Raw genomic sequence first — 20,630 nt, 5'->3', positions numbered from 1 at the left:
TAAACGTGTGTAATAGTCGATACCGTGTAAAAGCTGATCCCCTATTTTTGGCTCAAAGATCCGGTACTTTCCATATAATTGCCTGAAAAAGTTGACCTTCCCCCTTATTTTTGGGCCCAGTCACCTGGTCAATGAGGTCCCAACGCCCAGGTTGCCTGCCCATCTGAGCTCCTGACACCCTAGCTGTGGATTCTTGCCTGAGCTGCCCACCGAAGTTTCTGACACCCTGACTGTGTTTCCTTGCTTCACTCACCCACCCACCAGATGTCGCAACCGCAGATCCTTGCCTCGACCGGCCATATGAGTTCCTGATGCCCTAACTGCAGTTCTGCGCCTTAGTTCCTGCTGGAGCTCCCGATGCCCTGACTGTGGATCTTCGCCTCGACCAACCACCTGACTGCCGAAGATCCCGACGCCCTGACTGAGGATCCTCACCTCGGCTGTCTGCCCACTCAAGCTCCCCACACCCTGAGTGCGGACATCACCCAGTCTCAGCCTCCTGAGCTGTCGATGCTTCAAACAATGCAGGTAATTAGAATACCTGTAATATGCTTGTAATAGTCGACATCATAAATTTTACCCTAAAAATTGGTCCCCAAAGCTCAACAATTCGAGTATATTTGGTAATACAATAATAATATTATTTGGTCACTGGGACTATTTGAGTGAAATTGGAGACAAAAGCCCTCTGATTTCAAGGTGGGAATATCATCCAGCATCAAATAAGGTTGTCCTAAACCAGTCCTTCCACATACATCAAAACAATGGCTATATTTAATTCATTCAGAAACAAAATATTTTCAAAGTACTAGCCCTGTATTCAAAGGACAATTAAATGAGTGAAGGCAAGCAAGCCTGCTAACAATAAATATTTATTTATTGCAATAAATGCACATGTATTAAATAATTAAGATGCACACCAACCTTAAATTTTGCTCATCTGAGGTTTCCAAATCATGACGTATTCGTTTCACCTGCAAAAATAATGATTTTAAATACAATAATTTAAGGTACTCTAAAATATAAAAATAGGGACATTCAACATTGCATGTGCTAAAAGGCATACATCGTTCTTCATTTATTTGTTCATGTGACAGTTTATATAAATGTCCCATAAAATTTGTGTACGTTAACATTGTTTCTTTCATTTTGTTTTGTTTGTTTAAATTTAAGGCGTTTTTTTTTCCTCCGTGCCATTAAGAACAGTAGACTCTATTTGCAATGTAAGGTTTTCAAGACTGGCACTGTATCAACAAATGATCTTCATGACTGCTAAGCACGAGCATCCAATAAATATAAATAGACTCACTGGGCAATCCTTAGATTAACAAAGCATACAGTAAAGCTCCTGACAAATAATTGATAATGGTGATACTTACAGGTCGCTCCTGTGAGCCCTGTGAATCTTCCATTAAAGTTGAGGACTTGTAGTTTTCTCCTCTTCAGAGATCAAGACTAGAGACACTGCTTTCTCTTCAAAGATGAGGTCTGTTAAAAAATTATGGATCTTATATATTGTCACTGCAGCTTATCTGGATTTTATTTCAAGGTCAAATTACACATGTATCCAGACCTGCACGAGAAACTGGCATTTACTTCTCAGAAAGTATTAAGTGTGCTTTATTGTAAACATGACATTCAATAAACAAGTAAAGCACATGAAATAACAAGGTCAACTGCCACGTGGTGGTCCAATTCTAGACAATACATCTCGTGGTTAATAGAAAATTAAGCACAGGGCCATAAAACTAATTTTCTGAATACATGAGTTGCAACTCCTGTGAAGAAGTTGACCTGTTAAGGTTGCTCATGGAAGAACACTTCTCATTGAACTAGATATAATGTGACAAATAAACTATCCACAACCCTCTCCCCCATCAATGTTTTTTTTAAATTAGACATACAGCACAGAAACAGGCCCTTCTGGCCCAAAAGCCCATGCCCCCAAAATTCACCAATTAACTTATGAACCCCGTCTATTTTTTGGGAAGGTGAAAAGAAACCGGAGTGCTTGGAGGAAACCCATGCAGACACAAGGAGAACATACAAACTCACTACAGACAGCGCTGATTCGAACTCCGTCCGGGTTGCTGGCACTGAGATAGCATTGCGCTAACAGCTATGCTGACCATGCTGCCCACTTCTCAGCTTTTTTCTTTTCTACCCTCCCACCTGTATCCACCTATGATCTCCTACCTCTTAGCCTGTGCTCCTCCCACTGTCCCTTCTTCACCCATTATATTTTAAATAAGCACCTGCTTATTTTTGCTCATACCTTGACAAAAGGTTCAGGTCCAAAACATTAGTTAACCTTTTTCTTCCTATGGATGCTGTGTTGCACTCATCCCCTGCGTCTGCAGACTTTGTCGTTTAACTATTCACAACTCCACCAATTTTGTTTCACTTAAGCACCCACCTACTTTTTCATCTGTCATTTAGAAACTCCAAAAACAGGGGTCCCAACCCAGATCCCTGCAGAACTCCAGCAAGAGAAACACCTTTCAACCACTACCAACTGTCTTCTATGGGCAAGCCAATACCAAATCTAAACTATCAATTCACCATGGATCCCATGTGTACCTTCTGGATCAACCTACCATGAGGGACCTTGTCAAATGTCTTACTGAAGCCCATTTCCATAGCCCTTCAACCACCTTTGTCACCACCTCAAAAAATATAATCAAATTTGTTATTTGGCTTGCACAAAGGCAGTGCCCCTAATCAGTCATTACATTGTCTAGCTGCAGTCAGTCTGTGAAATGGCCTCCCAAAGCTAGTGTGGGAGAATGCAGATTGTAAGGTACCATGAAAGTGATATCACATACATTGGTCCAGTAAGGTTAAAAGCAGGGACATAGAGACGTGGGTACATGGGTGTTTGAAGCTGTGTGAGCATACTGAGAATGTGGTTAATATAGCCATAGAGATATAAAATTCAATGGCAGGGAAGTTATTGTGAACCATTAGTAAACATTAGCCAAGTCAGAATATCATTCCAACAAAATATGAGAAAAATATTAATCTTAAGAATCATTGATAGATTGGAAAATGCCTTTCCTGAATCTCTAAATTTGGCCACTCCCAAAACATATGGATCAGAGAAGCTTCAAAAATTTTACATAATGGATCAGTGTCTGCATAAAAACGAGATAATCCAAGTTTGGATATACGAGTTCTGTGTACCACCTTAAATTGTAATCAGCAATGCACTTCACAAAATGAGGAATCATTTATCAAGCGGAGAGTAGAGTACCAATCTTTATCTGAAAATGTTATGTTCAAATCTTGTTCCTAATCGCCCTTTCACAATATAATTATACATAAATTATGTACAGCCAGATCCCTTCCCATCATTAACCCACCATCGCTTTATCTTCCTTGGGAATCCTTCTGGGCTGCGACTATGCTCTTTGCAAACCTTGCTGCCTCTTTACCTTCTGGGAAAGATTTTTTACTTGCGTCGCTGTGCACCCCCCCCCCCCCCCCCCAAACTAATTCCTTCTGCCTTTTTACCAATTCTACACATATCCAGGAGAAAAAAAACCTTCTCCCCCCACAGGCCACTTCTTTGTTTCGTGCCCACCACCACCACATGCAGGATTTGTTCTTGATCTTGGTATCCCCCGATCCTGGTTTGGGGAAGGGGGAATTGATAGGCCCACTTTCCATTCCTAATATCTCAGGGATCCATCTTTTAAAAAAAATTCAATGAAGTCTTTCCCCTCATTCAGTCCTACAATATATTATTTCTCCTATTAGGTTTTCTAATATATCTGGTTTATCCCAAATCTTTTGCCTGTCCTTTACCTCCCACATCTCTATCATTCTCTATACAATGTCCTCCATCCTATTGACTCTCTCTTCCACCATATTCACCCTTCCAGATATCTCCCCCACCGCCCTCCTGAAATCCCCTATTTCTGATGTTAGATCTTTTAAAACATTCCTTAGTTTTTTTTTGGAGGCCGCAACCACCGCCTCCATTGCCTTCACAATGTCTTCTATAGAGGGCTCCAAACGTCCTCCTCCTCTCCTCCCCATTCTCCTCCTCTTCTCCTGAGTTAGAGAACAGAACCCGCTCTCCCCTTTTTCTCTGTGTTGCTGACACTGCCTCTCAACGCTCTGCCACCGCTGCTGCTGACCTCGCTACCTCGCAGCCTCCGGGATACAGGTAAGGCTGCTCTCCTGCCACAGCCTAGTCCTCCGCCTCTGCCTCGGGATGTGCAGTTGGGGTCTGGTGTTGTCCGCCTCCTCCATAGTTTCTCCCACGCTGCCTCTCTCCACTGCCTGTGGGGCCCATTGCCTTTGTTGCTACTCACACCTCTGCCATCTTTGCTTCGGCTGCTGCCGCAGCCACTTGCACCACCGCCGCCACCTTGTCGCTTCTGGGCCTGCTCCATGGTAGCCAGCAATGCCTCCCCTCAGAGGCTCACTCTCTTACCACCTTTCTCAGTCTGCTCCTGTCAGTTCCCGCGGGTCTCGCCTCGATGTGCAGGCATCGGCTCTCCCACAGCGATGCCTGCTCTCTTCCCTGGGCCTGCTGACGAGCGGGTTCTGTTCTCCTCCAACTCAGTAGCTTGAGCAAGTAGATTGTTCTTTTCTTCATGTGGGTGTCTCAAACATGCCCCGTCATTTTCTTTGCCACGAGGCTACCTCTCCTGGTTTTCGTGCTGTGCTGGGGTCGCTGCTTATTTCTGAAGTGTCTTCTTTTCTTTCTTCCCCATAAGATAAGTTTTAAACTTCTAACCGTTTTTTTCTACCCCTTTTCTGTTATTTTTCTGGCTTTTTTTGACTATTTTCACTGTTATCTCAGGAGCTCTGAGAATCATGTCTATCCCTTACTCTACATCACATGACTCCATTCTCAATCTTTCTTGATCTCAGCCAGAAAGACTGATTTTAAATCCAACAAATTATTGGATGATATCAATCCACCATGAAAATAAATCCGCAAGTTAAAAAAAATAGTTCAAGAATATTAGCATTTGAAATTCACGGGAAATCAGAAAGCTTAGACTGAACAAAATGTCCAATTTGTAAATATCTAAAAAACAATTTGTTAGAAATATTAAATTTGGCTGATAATTGTTCAAAAGAGGCAAAATTATCTCAAATAAAGAGATTGTAAAACTTTGGATGCCAAAACTATTCCATTCTTTGAAACCTGCGTCCAGCAAGGAAGGCCGAAAAAGAATCTGTAGTTACCTATGATAGGATTAGCTAAGGAAAAACCATTAAGCCCAAAGAATTTCCTAAATTGAGCCCATATTCTCAACCTATTTCTCATTAACAGATTATGTGTCAATGTAGAGAAAGAAAATGGTAAAAAAGATCCTAAATTGCCCACAGACTTTTTTTTGGAGAACTGCAGTTCCATTTCTACCCAGAAAGAGTGATTCACTGACTTATCTAGACCATTTAAAAACGAAGAGATCCAGCAACTTTTCACTAATTATAAATGAAATTACAGCGCCATCAAAATCATCTTTCCAAACATCCAAGACCTATCTCATTTGAGTCTAGAACCAAGAACATTCTTAGTCTGCCTTACACTAGGGAAGAAACAACTGGGATTTCCATATGTGCCCCAGACAGACAGTTTCAAAATTTCAGATGGCCCTCATATCTACCTTAATATTATTCATGCCAGGTACTTAAGAAACTTGATTGAAAATCTTTTTTTTTTTTAATTTTTATTTTTGACTTTTTAAAATCAAAAATATACATAATAAAATCTTCAATATCACAATATATTAAAATTTTTCTTACAAACAACAATAAAATCAATCCCTTCCTCCTTCCATACATACAGATCTGAACACCGTCAGAGCTTACATATTTTTTAAATATAGAATATAATTGGGGATATCACTTTTGGGTATGTATAAAAGCATTTATATTCCTTTCTGTTACTATATTTGGGCCTCTGTGGTCCATGTATGGCTGCCAGATCTTTAAAAAAAAAGATTTTTTTTCCCCCATACAGGTGTTCATTTCCTCAGTCCATCGTGCTACAAGTAGAGGGGAGTCAGACTTCCAAGTGATCGCAATACATTTTTTGCTATCACCAGTGATTTTTTTAATAAATGAGATTTGATTATTCAATTTGACACTCATTCCCATAAAATTACCTAGTAGATATAGCTCCAGGTCACCGGTGAAGGCCACTCCTGTTATCCTAATTTTTCTGAGATGTCTTGCCAAAATGGCCTCACCTTCACGTACGACCACGTAGTATGTAGAAAAGTTCCCGTCTCAGTCCCACATCTGAAACACATCTCTGATATTAAAAAGGTGGATGAGCTGAAGGTGTGGATTGATACTTGGAAGTATGATGTGGTAGCAATTAGTGAGACATGGTTGCAGGAGGGATGTGATTGGCAGCTGAATATCCCTGGGTTTCGTTGCTTTAGGTGTGATAGAGTCGGAGGGGCAAGAGGAGGTGGTGTTGCATTGCTTGTCAGGGAGAATATTACAGCGGTGCTTAGGCAGGATAGATTAGAGGGCTCGTCCACAGAGGCTATTTGGGTGGAACTGAGGAGTGGGAAAGGAGAGGTTACACTTGTAGGGGTGTATTATAGACCACCCGGAGGGGACCGAGACCTAGAGGAACAAATCTGTAGGGAGATAGTGGATATTTGTGATAAGCACAGGGTTGTAATTATGGGAGATTTTAATTTTCCACATATAGATTGGGAAACACATTCTGTGAAAGGGCTGGATGGGTTAGAGTTTGTGAAATGTGTGCAAGATAGTTTTTTACAACAATATGTAGAGGTGCCGACCAGAGAAGGAGCAGTGTTAGATCTACTGCTGGCAAATGGGATGGGTCAAGTGATGGAGGTTAGTGTTGGCGAGCACTTCGGGTCCAGTGATCATAATGCCATCAGCTTCAATGCCATTATGGAAAGAGATAAGTCAGGGCCAAGGGTTGAGGTTTTTGATTGGGGAAAAGCTAGATTTGAGGAGATGTGAAAGGACTTACAGGGTGTGCATTGGGACAATTTGTTTTATAGGCAGGATGTAGTAGAGGTGGAAGTCTTTTAAAGATCAGATTTTGAGAGTGCAAAAGCTTTATGTTCCTGTTAGGTTAAAAGGAGGGGCAAAAGGTTTGAGAGAGCCGTGGTTTTCAAGGAATATTGGAAACTTGGTTCGAACAAAAAGGGAGGTGTACATTAGGTATAAGAAGCATGGAATTAAGGAGATGTTTGAAAAATACATTGAATGTAAGAGGAATCTTAAGAGAGGAATTAGGAAAGCTAAAAGAAGGTACGAGGAGACTATAGCAAGCAGGGTGAAAATTAATCCAAAAGGGTTCTACAAATATGTTAATGGTAAAAGGAAAGCGAGAGACAAAATTGGTTCCTTAAAGAATCAGAGCAGAAAACTGTATGTGGAGCCTAGAGAAATGGGGGAGATATTGAACAGTTTCTTTTCTTCGGTATTCACCAAGGAGAAGGATATTGGGATATGTGAGATAAAAAAAGCAAATTGGGTAAATATGGAGAATATAGTGATTACGAAAGATGTAGTGTTAGGGCTTTTGAGGAATATAAAGGTGGATAAGTCTCCGGGACCAGACGGGATCTTCCCTAGGACATTGAGAGAAGTAAAGGAGGAAATAGCAGAGGCTCTGACGGTAATTTTCCAAATGTCATTAGAGATGGGGATAGTGCCGGAGGATTGGCGTATTGCGCATGTGGTTCCGTTATTTAAAAAGGGTTCAAGGAGGAAGCCTGGCAATTATCGGCCTGTAAGTTTGACGTCTGTGGTCGGTAAATTAATGGAGAAAGTTCTTAGAGATAGTACTTATAAATATCTGGATAGACAGGGTCTGATCAGGAGCACTCAACACGGATTTGTGGGCGGAAGGTCCTGTTTGACCAATCTTATTGAATTTTTTGACGAGGTGACTAGGAATGTGGATGAGGGTAGCGCGGTGGATGTTGTCTATATGGACTTCAGTAAGGCCTTCGATAAGGTACCACATGGAAGGTTAGTTAGGAAGGTGCAGTCTTTAGGTATAAATTTTGAGATAGTCAAATGGATTGAACATTGGCTGAAAGTGGTAGTGGAAAAATGTCTGTCAGGTTGGAGGCCGGTGACCAGTGGCGTGCCTCAGGGATCTGTATTGGGCCCATTGTTGTTCGTTATATACATTAATGATCTAGATGATGGGGTGGTGAATTGGATTAGTAAATAAGATAGGCGGAATAGTGGATAATGAAGAAGGTTTTCAAGGATTGCAGAGGGATTTGGGCTGCTTAGAAAAGTGGGCTGAAAAATGGCAGATGGAATTTAATGCTGATAAGTGTGAGGTGCTTCATTTTGGTCAGAAGAATCAGAACAGGACATACATAGTAAATGGGAGAGCACTGATGAATACAGAAGAGCAGAAGGATTTAGGAGTAACGGTACATCGTTCCCTGAAGGTAGAAACTCATGTGAATAGGGTGGTGAAGAAGGCTTTTAGTATGCTGGCCTTTATCAATCATTGCATGGAATATAGGAGTTGGGAAGTGATGTTGAGATTGTATAAGGCGTTGGTGCGGCCTAATTTAGAGTTCTGTGTGCAGTTCTGGTCGCCTAATTATAGGAAGGATATAAACAGAGTGGAGAGAGTGCAGAGAAGGTTTACCAGAATGTTACCTGGGTTTAAGCATCTAGAGTACAGGAGAGATTGGGCAGATTAGGTCTTTATTCTTTGGAGCGTAGAAGGTTGAGGGGATTTGATACAGGTATTTAAGATTATGAAAGGGATAGACTATTTCCGTTAAGAGTAGGAGAGATTGAAACAAGAGGACATAAGTTAAGAGTTATGGGGCAGAGGTTTAGAGGTAACATGAGGGGGAACTTCTTTACTCAGAGAGTGGTAGTGGTGTGGAACGAGCTTCCGGGAGAAATAGTGGCGGCAGAGTCAATTTTATTATTTAAGAAAAAGCTGGACAGGTATATGGATGAGAAGAAGGTGGAGGGTTATGGTCATTGTGCAGGTAGGTGGGACTAGAGAGGAGTGTTTGGCTTGGTGCGGACTAGAAGGGCCTAATGGCCTGTTTCCGTGCTGTAATTGTTATGTTATGTTATGTTATTTCTGTTTATGATCTATATAAACTTCTGTGGGGTTTAGATATAATTGGGGTAAAAAATTATATTGAACTACTCCACATCTTGCATTTGTAATTGATGTCATGCTGTCCTTACACCAATCTGACCAGCTTCTTTCTGACTTGATGGAAAATCCTTGATTTTGATTTATGGGCAATTAAGATCAAGATACTACTAAATGCAGATTGAAATTCTTATTTGGGTGAGCAGCAAATACCAGCTCCTCAAAAATAGCACAGGAAGAAGTACAATTCAAACATGTATCACTAAAACTTTGTCAAAATGATGAACAGATACAATGGCTCATGACCATCTACATGAATTGGCAAGCAAACAGTACCAGTATCACAGCAACCGATATCAAATATCCAAATACATGGAATTTTGAACGCAAAAACCTGATGCACAAATAATGTTAACACGACAATTATGATCTGGATGAGTAGAAACAGAACTGATCATTTCAGAAGTTTGAAAAATGGAGCTAAATGAATGGCTGTTTCAAAAACCCATCACAAGCGATTTTAATTTAATTTTATTAAATTAATTTTTTAAAAATTTAAACAATCAGCATTGTAACAGGCTCTATCGGCACATGAGCCCATGCCGACAACCCCAATGTGTTTTGAATGGTGGGAGGAAACTGGAGAAAAGCCAATGCAGACACGCGGAGAATGTACCAACTCTTTACAGAAAGCACAAGATTCAAACCCTGTCCGCAGTTGCTGTAACAGTGTTGCGCTAACCATGCCAATGTTCTCCAGCTATGCAGTACCATTTATTCAGTATTATTTTCAAATACATTGGTACAAGGAGCGACATACACGAAGGGTTCTAGATGTTCTTGTTCATCTGTGTGATGTTCTGCCACAAGAAAGCAGCCAACTTGAAGAACTCTTGTCACCCTGGTCACAGAGTTTTCTCTCTGTTCCCTTCAAGATAAAAGGTATAGAAACCTGAAGTTCAGCACCTCCGGGTTTGACACAATTTGTTTTACCAATGATTATCAGGCTCAAACTTCAGCGCACTACTCTAACCTGAAACCACCATAAACTATTCCAGGGCCACCAAAAGCTCTGATGGTCCAGAAAGATTGAACACTTTCTATCTACAAGTCAAGGATGTTGAGGTAACATAATAAAGATATAAAGAATTAAGAGGGGCATAAATTGGATAGTTAGCCAGTGTCTGTTTCACATAGCAATGGTGTCAAAAACAAGAGGGCATACATTTGAGGTGAGAGGGAAGAGGTTTTAAGGAGATCTGAAGAATACATTTTCCCCATTGAATGTGGCATCTAGAATGAGGTGCCAGTGGCAGAGGTGGAGGAAGGAACAGTAAAGATACTTGAGAACCATTTGGACTGATACTTGAATGAGCAAATCACAGAAGAATATAGATTTAATGTAGGCAAGTGGGATTAGTAGATCGATATGGTACACAGCACAGATGCAGAGGCCAATGGGCCTTTGTCTATGCTGTACAGCTATAGAAATTGCACAGTTTAAGTCTGTGTTTCCTGGAGTTTGAAAGAATGAAGGGCAATTTTATTTGAATGTACAAAATCTTTGACAAGGTAGATATCAAAATCTTTCCACATCAGGAGATTCACAAACAAGAAATGGGGGCTGGCCATCTACCTCTTGAGCCTGCTTCACCTTTCAATAAGATCGTGCTGATCTGACTGTGGACTTGACTCCACTTACCTACCTACTCTCCATTCAATAATCTACGACTTAACTAAATTTGATGAGGCAGCCTCATCGTTGAGCAGAGAATTCCAGATTCACTACTTTTTAGAAGCAATTCCTTAAAAATGCTAAAAAACAGGAAAAACACAAACTAAGCAAGCAACGAAGAAAGAGAAGATAGATTATGAAAAGTAAACTAACACAAAATATAAAAACTGATGATAAATGTTTATAATTATGAAATATGGAAAAGGGTGGCTAAAGTGAACATAGGACCCAAGGAAGTCAAAAACGAGCAATAAGGGTAATGTAGAAACGGCTGAGGCCTTGAACAATTACTTTGTGTCAATATTCAAAGTGGAAGACACGTAACATGACAAAGAATGACATTAAGGATGTGATTGGAGACGAGGACCACAATACAATCACTAGGAGTGACTTATCAGAAGTACACAAGATTATGAAGGGCTAAGATACCGTGAACAGCCAACAACTTTTTCCATGGGGTAATAATCGTAAATACCCAAAGTTGTGGCGATGAACTCGCTCAGGGTGAACTGGCCCCACTTGTAACGCTACGTGATAGGGCAACCCAGGGAACATGGCGCCGTCGGGGGTTTCTTCCTCAGTCAAACCAACCCAGGCAGCTCCCGACAGGTACCCTTATAGGGGGATGCGCTCGATTCAAATGAAACAGTCGTTAATGACCTTCAACGTGGTGGCTGTGCTTCTTACACTGCTCACACCGCCACAGTGGTGAACCCGACAAGCCCAGACGCTTTTCTGGACTCAAGTAACATGGAGCAGAGGTTAATGCTGTCTCCATCAAGCTTCCCCCTCCCCCTTTGGACCCACCACCCGAGAAAGTGGTTCGGGCAAGCGGAAGCGCAATTCCAGCTTTGCAACATCTCCGCAAACACCACAATGTTTTACCAAGACACGGCAGCGAGGGTGGATGACCACAATGCCACCCTGCCCCAGCATGGTCTTCCACCACATCGCCACACAAGGCCCCCTACTGCACGCTAGGCCCAGACAGATGACGGCTGAAAAACTCCAGCAGGAGAAAGAGAAGTGCTCCAGGCTTCAGAAGTTGGGGATAATCCAGTGCTCGGACACCGCCTGGGCATCGCCACTCCACGTGGTCCTGAAATCGTCTGGGGGCTAGACGATTATTAGGTTGAATGATGTAACCACTCCCGACAGGTACTTAGTGGCCCACATACAGGACTTCTCTGCCAACCTGCACGGTGCCGGGTTTTCTCCAAAGTGGACCTCGTGCGAGGATACCATCAGATCCTGGCACATCCAGATGACGTGGGTAACACGGCCATCGTCACCCTCTTTGGCCTCTTCGAGTTCCTCCGCATGCCCTTCAGTCTAAAGAACGCGGCCCAAACATTCCAACGCCTCATGGACGTGGTGGGAAAGGATTTAGACTTTGTGTTCATCTACTTGGACAATATACCGATTGCCAGTCGCAACCGAAGAGCACAAAGCCCATCTCCGCACCTCTTTGCCCGGCTGGTGGATTTCGGCCTCACGGTCAAAGCGGCCAAATGCCAGTTTGGCAGAGAGTCCCTCCAGTTCTTGGGGCACACCATTTTGGCTGCTGGTGCCGCCCCAGTGCTGGAGAAGGTGGCGGCCGTCCAACACTTCCCTAAACCCTCCACCCTGAAAGGCTTGCAGGAGTTCATGGGGATGGTAAACTTTTACCCTCGGTTCATCCTCGGGGCTGCTCGCACCATGCGCCCATTGTTCGCGCTCATGGCCACCAAAGAAAAAACCCTGGCCTGGCTGGAAGAGGCAGACAACACATTCGTGGCAACAAAGGAGGCTCTGGCCAGCGCAATGCTGCTGGTACATTCAGGACCAGAGGTTCACACAGCACTCTCCAAGGACGCCTCAGCTACAGCAGTGGGGGGGGGCCCTGGAACACTGGCTCGACGGACAATGGCGCCTGCTGGCCTTTTTCAGCAAACAGCTACGCCTGCCGGAACTCAAATACAGCATCTTCGACCGGGAGCTCTTGGCGCTGTACCTGGCCATCCGCCATTTTTGTTACGTTCTAGAGGGCAGGCCGTTCACAGTTTTCATATATCACAAGCCCCTCACACAGGCATTGGCGATGGCCAAGGACCTGTGGTTCGTCAGACAATAGCACCACCCCTTGTACGTGTTGGAGTTCACCACTGATATCCGGTACAGGGCCGGCAAAGACAACGTGGTGGCAGACGTACTCTCACGTCCAACCATCAACACTCTTGTCCCGGCCTGGATTATGCGCAACTGGCTCAGGCCCAGAGAAACAATGTGGAGACACAAGCCCTGCAGACCGACATCTCAGGTCTCAAACTCAAAGACATCCAAGTGCCCAACAGTCCGGACATGCTGCTCTGCGACGTTTCGACAGGTTTGACGTTTCGACAGGTTTGCCGTGTCCAGTAATCCCAACATACAGGAGAGTGAGAGTCTTCAGCATGATCCATGACCTCACTCACCTGGTGGTGAAGACCACCGTGCGGATGGTCACGGAGCAATTCGTATGGCACAGACTAAAGAAAGAGGTGGCGGAGCTGCACCAGGTGCCAGACCTCCAAGGTCCATCGACACATGCAGGCCCTCATCCAACACTTCGACTCGGCAGCTCACAGGTTCCAGCACATCCACGTCAATGTTGTTGGACCCTGCCGGTATCCAGGGAGGCGCGTTACCTTCTCACGGTAGTGGACCGTGCCACGAGATGGCCCGAGGCTATCCTGATCAAGGAGGCCTCTGCAGAGACGTGCACCAGGGCTCTGGTCAGCCAGTGGATAGCCCGATTCGGAGCCCCAGCACACATCACCAGTGATAGGGGTGCACAGTTCACGTCCGCCCTATGGACACGGATGGCTAAACTCCTGTGGGTCAAGCTCCACCACACCACGGCATACCACCTGCAGTCCAATGGGCTGGTGGAGAGGTTCCACAGGCACCTGAATGCATCGCTCATGGCCAGACTTGCCAGACCCGACTGGGCGGATGAACTACCCTAGGTCCTCCTCGGGATCAGGACAGTACCCAAAGAGGATCTGCAATCCTTGTTGGCAGAGATGGAATATGGCGCACCGCTCTCCCTGCCTGGTCAGTTTTTTTAGCCCTGAACCTGACACTGCGTCCACAGACGCAAACTTGCTGGCGGACCTCCGCAGGAGACTAGCCTCCCTGGCTCCCCCATCTCCATCCCGCCATGGCACTCGGCCAGTCCACATCCCCAAGGAGCTCGACTCTGCCCAATTAATTGGGGGCACCGCTCGTAAAAGGTCTTGCACCGGTCCGGCGGAACCTTCACCCTGGATGTTGGGGGGAGAGAGGAACTTATCACAGCCAGTGCAAACGGGCAGGCCCAAGCAAAGGGGCCGCCCACCCAAGCGGCGGGACGTGCATCCTCTTCTGGTGGGGGGGGGGGGGGGAGGGTGGTTGTGTGGCGGCGCACTTGGTCAGGGCGAACTGGTCCCGCTTGTAACGCTACGTGGTGGGTCAGCCCTGGGAAGATGGCGCCATCGGGGGTTTCTTCCTCAGTCAAACCTCCCAGACAGGATGCGCCCCCGGCAGGACTGTGACGTCATCACGCACGTGATGACTGAACCAATGCTGCCCTTAAAGGGGCACGTGCCAGATTCAAATGAAATAATCATTAACACCTCAATATGGTGGCTATGCTTCTTACACTGTTCACACCACCACAAGGTCGTGTATCCAAGGTAAGTGGAGGAAAGTTAGGGGAGATGTCACAGAGGAAAGTTTTAACCACCCCCAAAAAAAGAAAGTGGTGTGTGCCTGGAATGCATTGCCGGGGGTAGAGGTGGAGGCTGGTGCAATAGGGACATTCAAAAGATTCTTAGATAGACAAATGAATACAAGAAAAATAACAGGTTGTGTGTTTGAGGTAGAGTAAAATTAGATTCTTGTAGACTAGGTTGACATAGATTAGGAGGAACAATATTGTGCTGACCCAAGACTTTACTCCCTTGAATCCTGAAATTATGTCCCCCAGTTCTAGTCTTACCTGCCAGGGAAAACAATTTCCCTCCTTCTATCTTTTCTTCATAATTTAATACATTTCTATTCCTCACTAACAAGCCTTCAGTTATTTCATGAGATTTTTTATCACTTATCTTGATGCCATCAGGTATTATTTCAAGAAAACTTGGTCCATAGGGAATGAAATCTACGCCATAACTAAGAGCATTTCAAATTCACCCTGAAGGACCACTCAGACATTCCAGTGTACAACATGATTTAAGATTCTCAGGATGAGATCACACAAGAGACAAATCAAAACCAATGGAAAATATTGACAAAGACCAGAAGTTTGGGGGGGGGGGGGGGGGTCAATCTATCTGCTTGTAGATTTGACTAAAAATATGAATACCATTTAACTAGGAAAAAAAGGCAAATATCATTGCGTAAATTCATTCTAACCAGTTAAATAGCATCAGCATATTAAACAGAAATATTCAGGATGTTCAAGGGGGGGTCAAACAGCATCTTCAGGCAATAAATATTTATTTCATAATCACACATTCCCAACTGACCAATTCTGAAACCAACAGAAATACAAATATGCACCACTTTACAAATTAATACATTTTAAAGCAGACTCTTTCACAAGATTCATGTAGCAGCACACACTTCTGAAAGGAGATATTGAGAAATAAAGGGGTGAAACACAAAAGTCTGTAGATGCTGTAATTGTACTAACAACAGAAATGCTGGAGAAACTCAACAGGTCACCCAGCGTTAAGGTGAGGAAGGCTCAGCCCTGAAACATTAGTAATATATCTTTACCTTCTATGGAGGTTGTGAGAACTGAATTCCTCCAGCATTTCTGTGTTTTTAACTATTTTGAGAAATAATACTGGCTGAGCCTCAATGACAAAAGCAGAATTAATGTGTCTGCTTCACAAGTAAAGTTGATGTGCATTCTGACATGGATCATATCTTTTTCTCTACATTGAATAACTAACTCAATGTTAATACTGCCTCCTGTAAGTGTAGCTTAGCTTTAATTCCAACATTGCTAAATGGTTGTTACTTCCATATCTGTAATCCAATTGCACTGCTTGATTTTCTCAGGCTGAAGAAGATTTAAAGAGGGGAATGGAGCGATTCCATACACAAATAGCTCAGGAAACTTTTCCAGATCATGGCAACTGTAGAAACCAAAAATATTTCGACTAAAATATTTGCAATAACAGGAGGCAAAGCAATGCAGGTTAAATGTTCGATTCAGGTAATTTTGGGTCAGCTGAAAATGGACTGCAAACTATTTCATTCTTTCTTCTGCAGCCAAAGTTTACATGATTCGTACATGAACAGGATCTAAAAGCTACATGTTGCAATACTATGAACACTGGATTCACAATTAACATGGACTTTATAAAACCTATGGGTTACAAATAGACCCATGAATGAAAACACACACGAGCAAGATCTTCACTCCTACCACAAAACTTCATTCCTCTCTGATCTATCCAATGTTGGACTTTTATCTTCTTTTAAGTAACAAAGGTTCAGGAGCAAGTAGATCAACCTTTTACTAGACAGCGCAAATCCTTTAAATATGGATGTTACTCAGTTAAAACTCAATCTGTATTACTGGACATTTCTAACAACGAGATAATTATTCAATGCAGAGTAAAACACGTCAGATTGTACTTCATGTTCTGGACAACTGATGCTGGCTTGTTAATTCTGCTTTTCCATTAACAAACCCAATGTAGTTTATTGGATTTATTGGTAATTTTCAACACAAACGTCACCCAACAGCTTAAGCATTCTATTCAACATTTAAGTTAGCATCTCTCAATTCATCTCCGAAAAATCTTTTTTATATATATATATATATATAGAAGTCACACTAACCAAACAAATGCTCATCTCTAAGCTCAAATTAAAAAGAACGGTTAGCATAGATTTTTGTAGATGTTAATAGAGCTTCTATAAGCGCATAATTCATTATCTTTGTTCAATTTCTATCATTTTATTCAAAAGACAGCAAATGTGGGCAAGCACCCAAACAAAATGGTGGGGTCAAGGGGAGGAGCACGGACCCAAAGGCAGCTGATGGATAGATAAGGGAGGGAGGGAGGGCACACCTGCAAGCAGGAGAATGGCTTTATGAACAGAGAAGTAAGGGATTGGAGAGATGGAGGAAAGAAGGCACATGGAAAGGGAAGGGAGGGAGAATAGGGAGTAGCAGAAACCAGAGAAATTGATGTTAATGTCATCCAGTTGATGAATACGCAGACTGAAAATCAAGTGTGGTTTGTCCAATTTATAGATAGCTATTCACAAAGTATAGATTATCAGGTAGTCCTGGTGAGATAGTACATGAAGTACATGAGGCCAGGTGCCTGCCTACAATTTTTCATATCTTGATGAAGGGCTCAAGCCTGAAACAATAGTTATGATTTTTATCTTTCCCATATAAAGAACACTGTTCGACCTGCTGAGTTTCTCCAGTATTGAGTTTTTACTTAAAATCAGTGTCTGTTGACTTCGTTTTACCCCGTATATATCTAGGATTTGTGAAAATGCACAGAAATACCAGTACCCAGAATGTTAAAAGAACAACAAAGCTTGCAACAAATAACTGGAGGAACTCAGCAGGTCAGAAAGCAAGTACAAAGTGGACATGCAAGGTTAATCAGGAAGGTTCGGATGCTAGGTGAAGTCGTGAACTGGATTCAACAATAGCTGGACGGGAGAAGACAGAATAGTAGTAGATGATTGCCTCTCAGACTGGAAGCCTGTGATTAGTGGTGAGCCTGAGGGATCAGTGCTGGGACCATTGCTGTTTGTTATCTCTATCAATGATCTGGATGATAGTGGTAAATTAGATCAGCAAGTTCACAGATAATACTGAGATTGGAGGCACTGTGAACAGCAAAGAAAGTTTTCAAAGCTTGCAGAGGGATCTGGACCAGCTGGAAAAATGAGCTGAAAAGTGACAGAAGAAATTTAATGCAGACAAGTGTGAGGTGTTGCATTTTGGAAGAACAAACCAAGAAAGGACATTCACATTAAATAGTAGGGCACTGAGAAGTGCGGCAGAACAGAAGGATCTGGGAATACAGACACACAATTCCCTGAAAGTTGAGTCACAGGTATATCGTGTTATAAAGAGAGCATTTGGCATCTTGGCCTTCATAAATCAAAATATTGAGTACAGGAGTTAGGATGTTATGGTAAAGATGCAGAAGACATTGGTGAGGCCAAATTTGAAGTATTTATATGCAGTTTTGCTCACCTAACTACAGGAAAGATATCAATAAAATTGAAAGAGTGCAGAGAAGATTTACTAGGATGTTGCCCAAACTTCAGAAACTGACTTACAGGAAAATGTTAAACAGGTTAGGACTTTATTCCCTGGAACATACAAGAATGAGGGGAGATTTGATAGAGGTATTTAAAATTATGATGGGGATAGACATAGTACATGTAGCTTTTTATTATGATGGTAGGTGAGCTGCAAACCAGAAGAAATGGGTTAAGATTAAAAGAGGGATAAGTTTAGGAGAGTAGTGGGAATGTGGAACAAGCTGCCAGCTGACATGATGGGAGTGTATAGAGGACTATGGACTGGGTGCAGGGCAGGGCAACAAAAAAAAAATGGTTTGGCACAAACTAGAAGGCCAAAAAGAGCCTGTTTCTGTGCTAAGGTACTATGGACAGTTGACCCAGTTCCAAGACTGGTTTCCTTTCAAAATTCCAACTGCTTATTTCCCTCCATAAATGCCTCCTGACAGTTTGACTTTTTCTTTGCTCTCGATTTCAGCACACACTATAGAGTATTTCCTAGTAAATTAAAGGTTGTCCCAATAATGTAGAACTGGTTCAAAAGTGATCAATGTTGAAACAAAAGAAAATCTATACTTTATGTCAGTTTTTAAATTTTTTTGGTTAATAATCAGAATGATTTATTAACAACGAGAGGCTGGTGTACATAAAACAACCTGCAAATTTAAAAAAAAGCCTTACTTTTTATTATAAAAGTTTTAAAAATACAACTTCACATACCATTATTTACACAAAAATATAAAGGAGGGCAGGAAAAGTTATTTTAATCGTAAATGTTGCTGGACGAGCAGGAGACAACTTCATTTCCAGTGACGACACCAGGGACACGATTTAGCAGGAAGCGGCGCCTGGCAGCTCACGCGCAATCCCGGTCCCAGCACAGCTGGCCGCGGATACTCACTATTTAGCAGGACACGCTCGGGGCCTTCGCCCTCGCTGCCCCATCGAGCCTGGTCGCCCAAAGCACCAACGCACAAACTCAAGCCGGCCCGCACGTACGTACTGCTTCAATATCCAAGTGAACGGAAGCGGGCAGGGGGTGCTCAGCTACGCCGAGGATCGGAGTCCGAGAAGGCGAACGCAAGAGGCACCCTCATCCCGCCGTTCGCTTCGGTGCCTAAACGTTGCTGACCGCCATGGTAGCGCCGCAGTGCACGCTGGGACTTCCGGTTAGTCCCCTCGCGGAGGGGGAGGCACGTGGTCATTCCCGCCAACAAACCCAGACGGAAGGGACTTCATTTTCATGCCGCGCCCTTCCTGAAGACAGCATCAGGTAAATTTCCCCCCACCCCCATAAATATTTTTTTTTTCGCAGCGTGGTCACTATTTCAAACCAACAACCTGCACCTGTAAAACTCCAAAGTCTGTGGACAGCGAGGCTGAAGTAAAAACACAATGCTGGAGAAACTGAGCAGGTCCTTTTATAGAGCAAAGATAACGACTCATGCCAACATTTCGGGCTTGAGCCCTTCATCAATGTAGAAAAAAATGTGGGCAGGTGTCTGAACAAAATGGTGGGCGGGGGATTGACCAAGGAACCACAAGTAGGAGGTGAGAGGTGGATAAAGGAGGGAGGGCATAATAGCAGACAGGAGGAGGAGGTAAGGCTCTGTGAATGGAGAAGGAGTGGAGAGCTGGAGGAAAGAAGACCGCAGAATAGGGTAAAGAGGGTGATGGGGAGAGGGCTAGCAGAAACCAGAGAAGTCGAATTGGGCACTGTCGACAGATCCGACATCCCTCCCTTATCCACCTATTAACTGCAGCCTGTGGGACTGTGCTCCTCCTCACCAACAATTTGTTCGCTTGGGGAGCTGGAGGAAAGGAGACAAAGAATTGGAATGAGAGGGAGAATGGGGAGTGGGCAAACAGAAACCGGAGAAATTCATGTTGAGCTTTCTCTGCAGACTGGGAGATTGCTTCGCAGAGTACCTTCACTCTCCAGCGGCCAGCCATTTCAATTCTGCACCCCACTCTCCCATGTTGGCACGTCTGTCCATGGCCTGTGTTGGAATCTAGGGGTTAAAACAGTATGAAATAAATGATTAATCAATAAGTTTATTTGGACTGCATGAGTCAGGAAAAGAGGAATGTGGCTAAGTGGCTGTCACAGCATGGAGCAAAGTTGGCTGAACAAAATTGGCTGCTCCCAAGATACAGGGAGAGGATATGCATAAAACGATTTAGGAGGAATGCTCAACTGAAGGAGGTGGGAAGTAGCACAGGAGACACAGGCCAGATCAGAACAAAGAATGGCCCGCAAGAATCAAAGGGAATGGAAAACCAGTCTAGGAGGAAGATTAAGGCACGAGGAGGTGTTAAAGAGAACAGCAGAAATTGGCCAGACAGGGACCGAATGGTGATTAGAAATATCTGGGGATGAATTAATTTCAGATCTAAACAACAGGATAGTCTGGCCTGGAGGATTAACATGGGAAGGCTACACCCCAGAAATCTGCAAAACAGGAGATGACTTGTGATAACCCTTATGCA

At 43.4% G+C, this 20,630-nt stretch overlaps 1 protein-coding gene and 1 long non-coding RNA gene across 10 annotated transcripts in view; one reads left to right on the top strand and one right to left on the bottom strand.

The window, feature by feature from the left end:
* The window catches only part of LOC138741337 (eyes absent homolog 3-like), a 67,162-nt gene extending 47,854 nt beyond the window's left edge, over positions 1-19,308 (bottom strand). For 4 of the 7 annotated variants that reach the window (XM_069895227.1, XM_069895229.1, XM_069895230.1 and 1 more), the window contains exons 1-3: positions 19,042-19,308; positions 1,380-1,488; positions 925-974 (exon numbers count right to left, since the gene is read on the bottom strand). In XM_069895227.1, coding sequence (XP_069751328.1) covers positions 925-974; positions 1,380-1,412 — 83 coding nt within the window. In that variant the 5' untranslated portion in view covers positions 1,413-1,488; positions 19,042-19,308. Of the gene's footprint in view, positions 1-924; positions 975-1,379; positions 1,489-6,131; positions 6,268-19,041 lie in introns of those variants that run through there. The other 3 variants (XM_069895232.1, XM_069895233.1, XM_069895228.1) reach the window with 2 other exon arrangements.
* LOC138741341 (uncharacterized) overlaps positions 19,022-20,630 on the top strand; it is a 99,359-nt gene continuing 97,750 nt past the window's right edge. Inside the window, exon 1 of one of the 3 annotated variants that reach the window (XR_011343461.1) lies at positions 19,022-19,413. This is a non-coding gene — a long non-coding RNA (uncharacterized lncRNA). The remainder of the gene's footprint in view (positions 19,414-20,630) is intronic. The other 2 variants (XR_011343462.1, XR_011343460.1) reach the window with 2 other exon arrangements.

This window comes from Narcine bancroftii, chromosome 8 (assembly GCF_036971445.1).
Source record: "Narcine bancroftii isolate sNarBan1 chromosome 8, sNarBan1.hap1, whole genome shotgun sequence".
In the NCBI taxonomy this organism is placed as follows: Eukaryota; Metazoa; Chordata; class Chondrichthyes; order Torpediniformes; family Narcinidae; genus Narcine; species Narcine bancroftii.
Note: the sequence above shows the minus strand (reverse complement) of the source record. Positions and strands in the feature narration are given on the sequence as shown.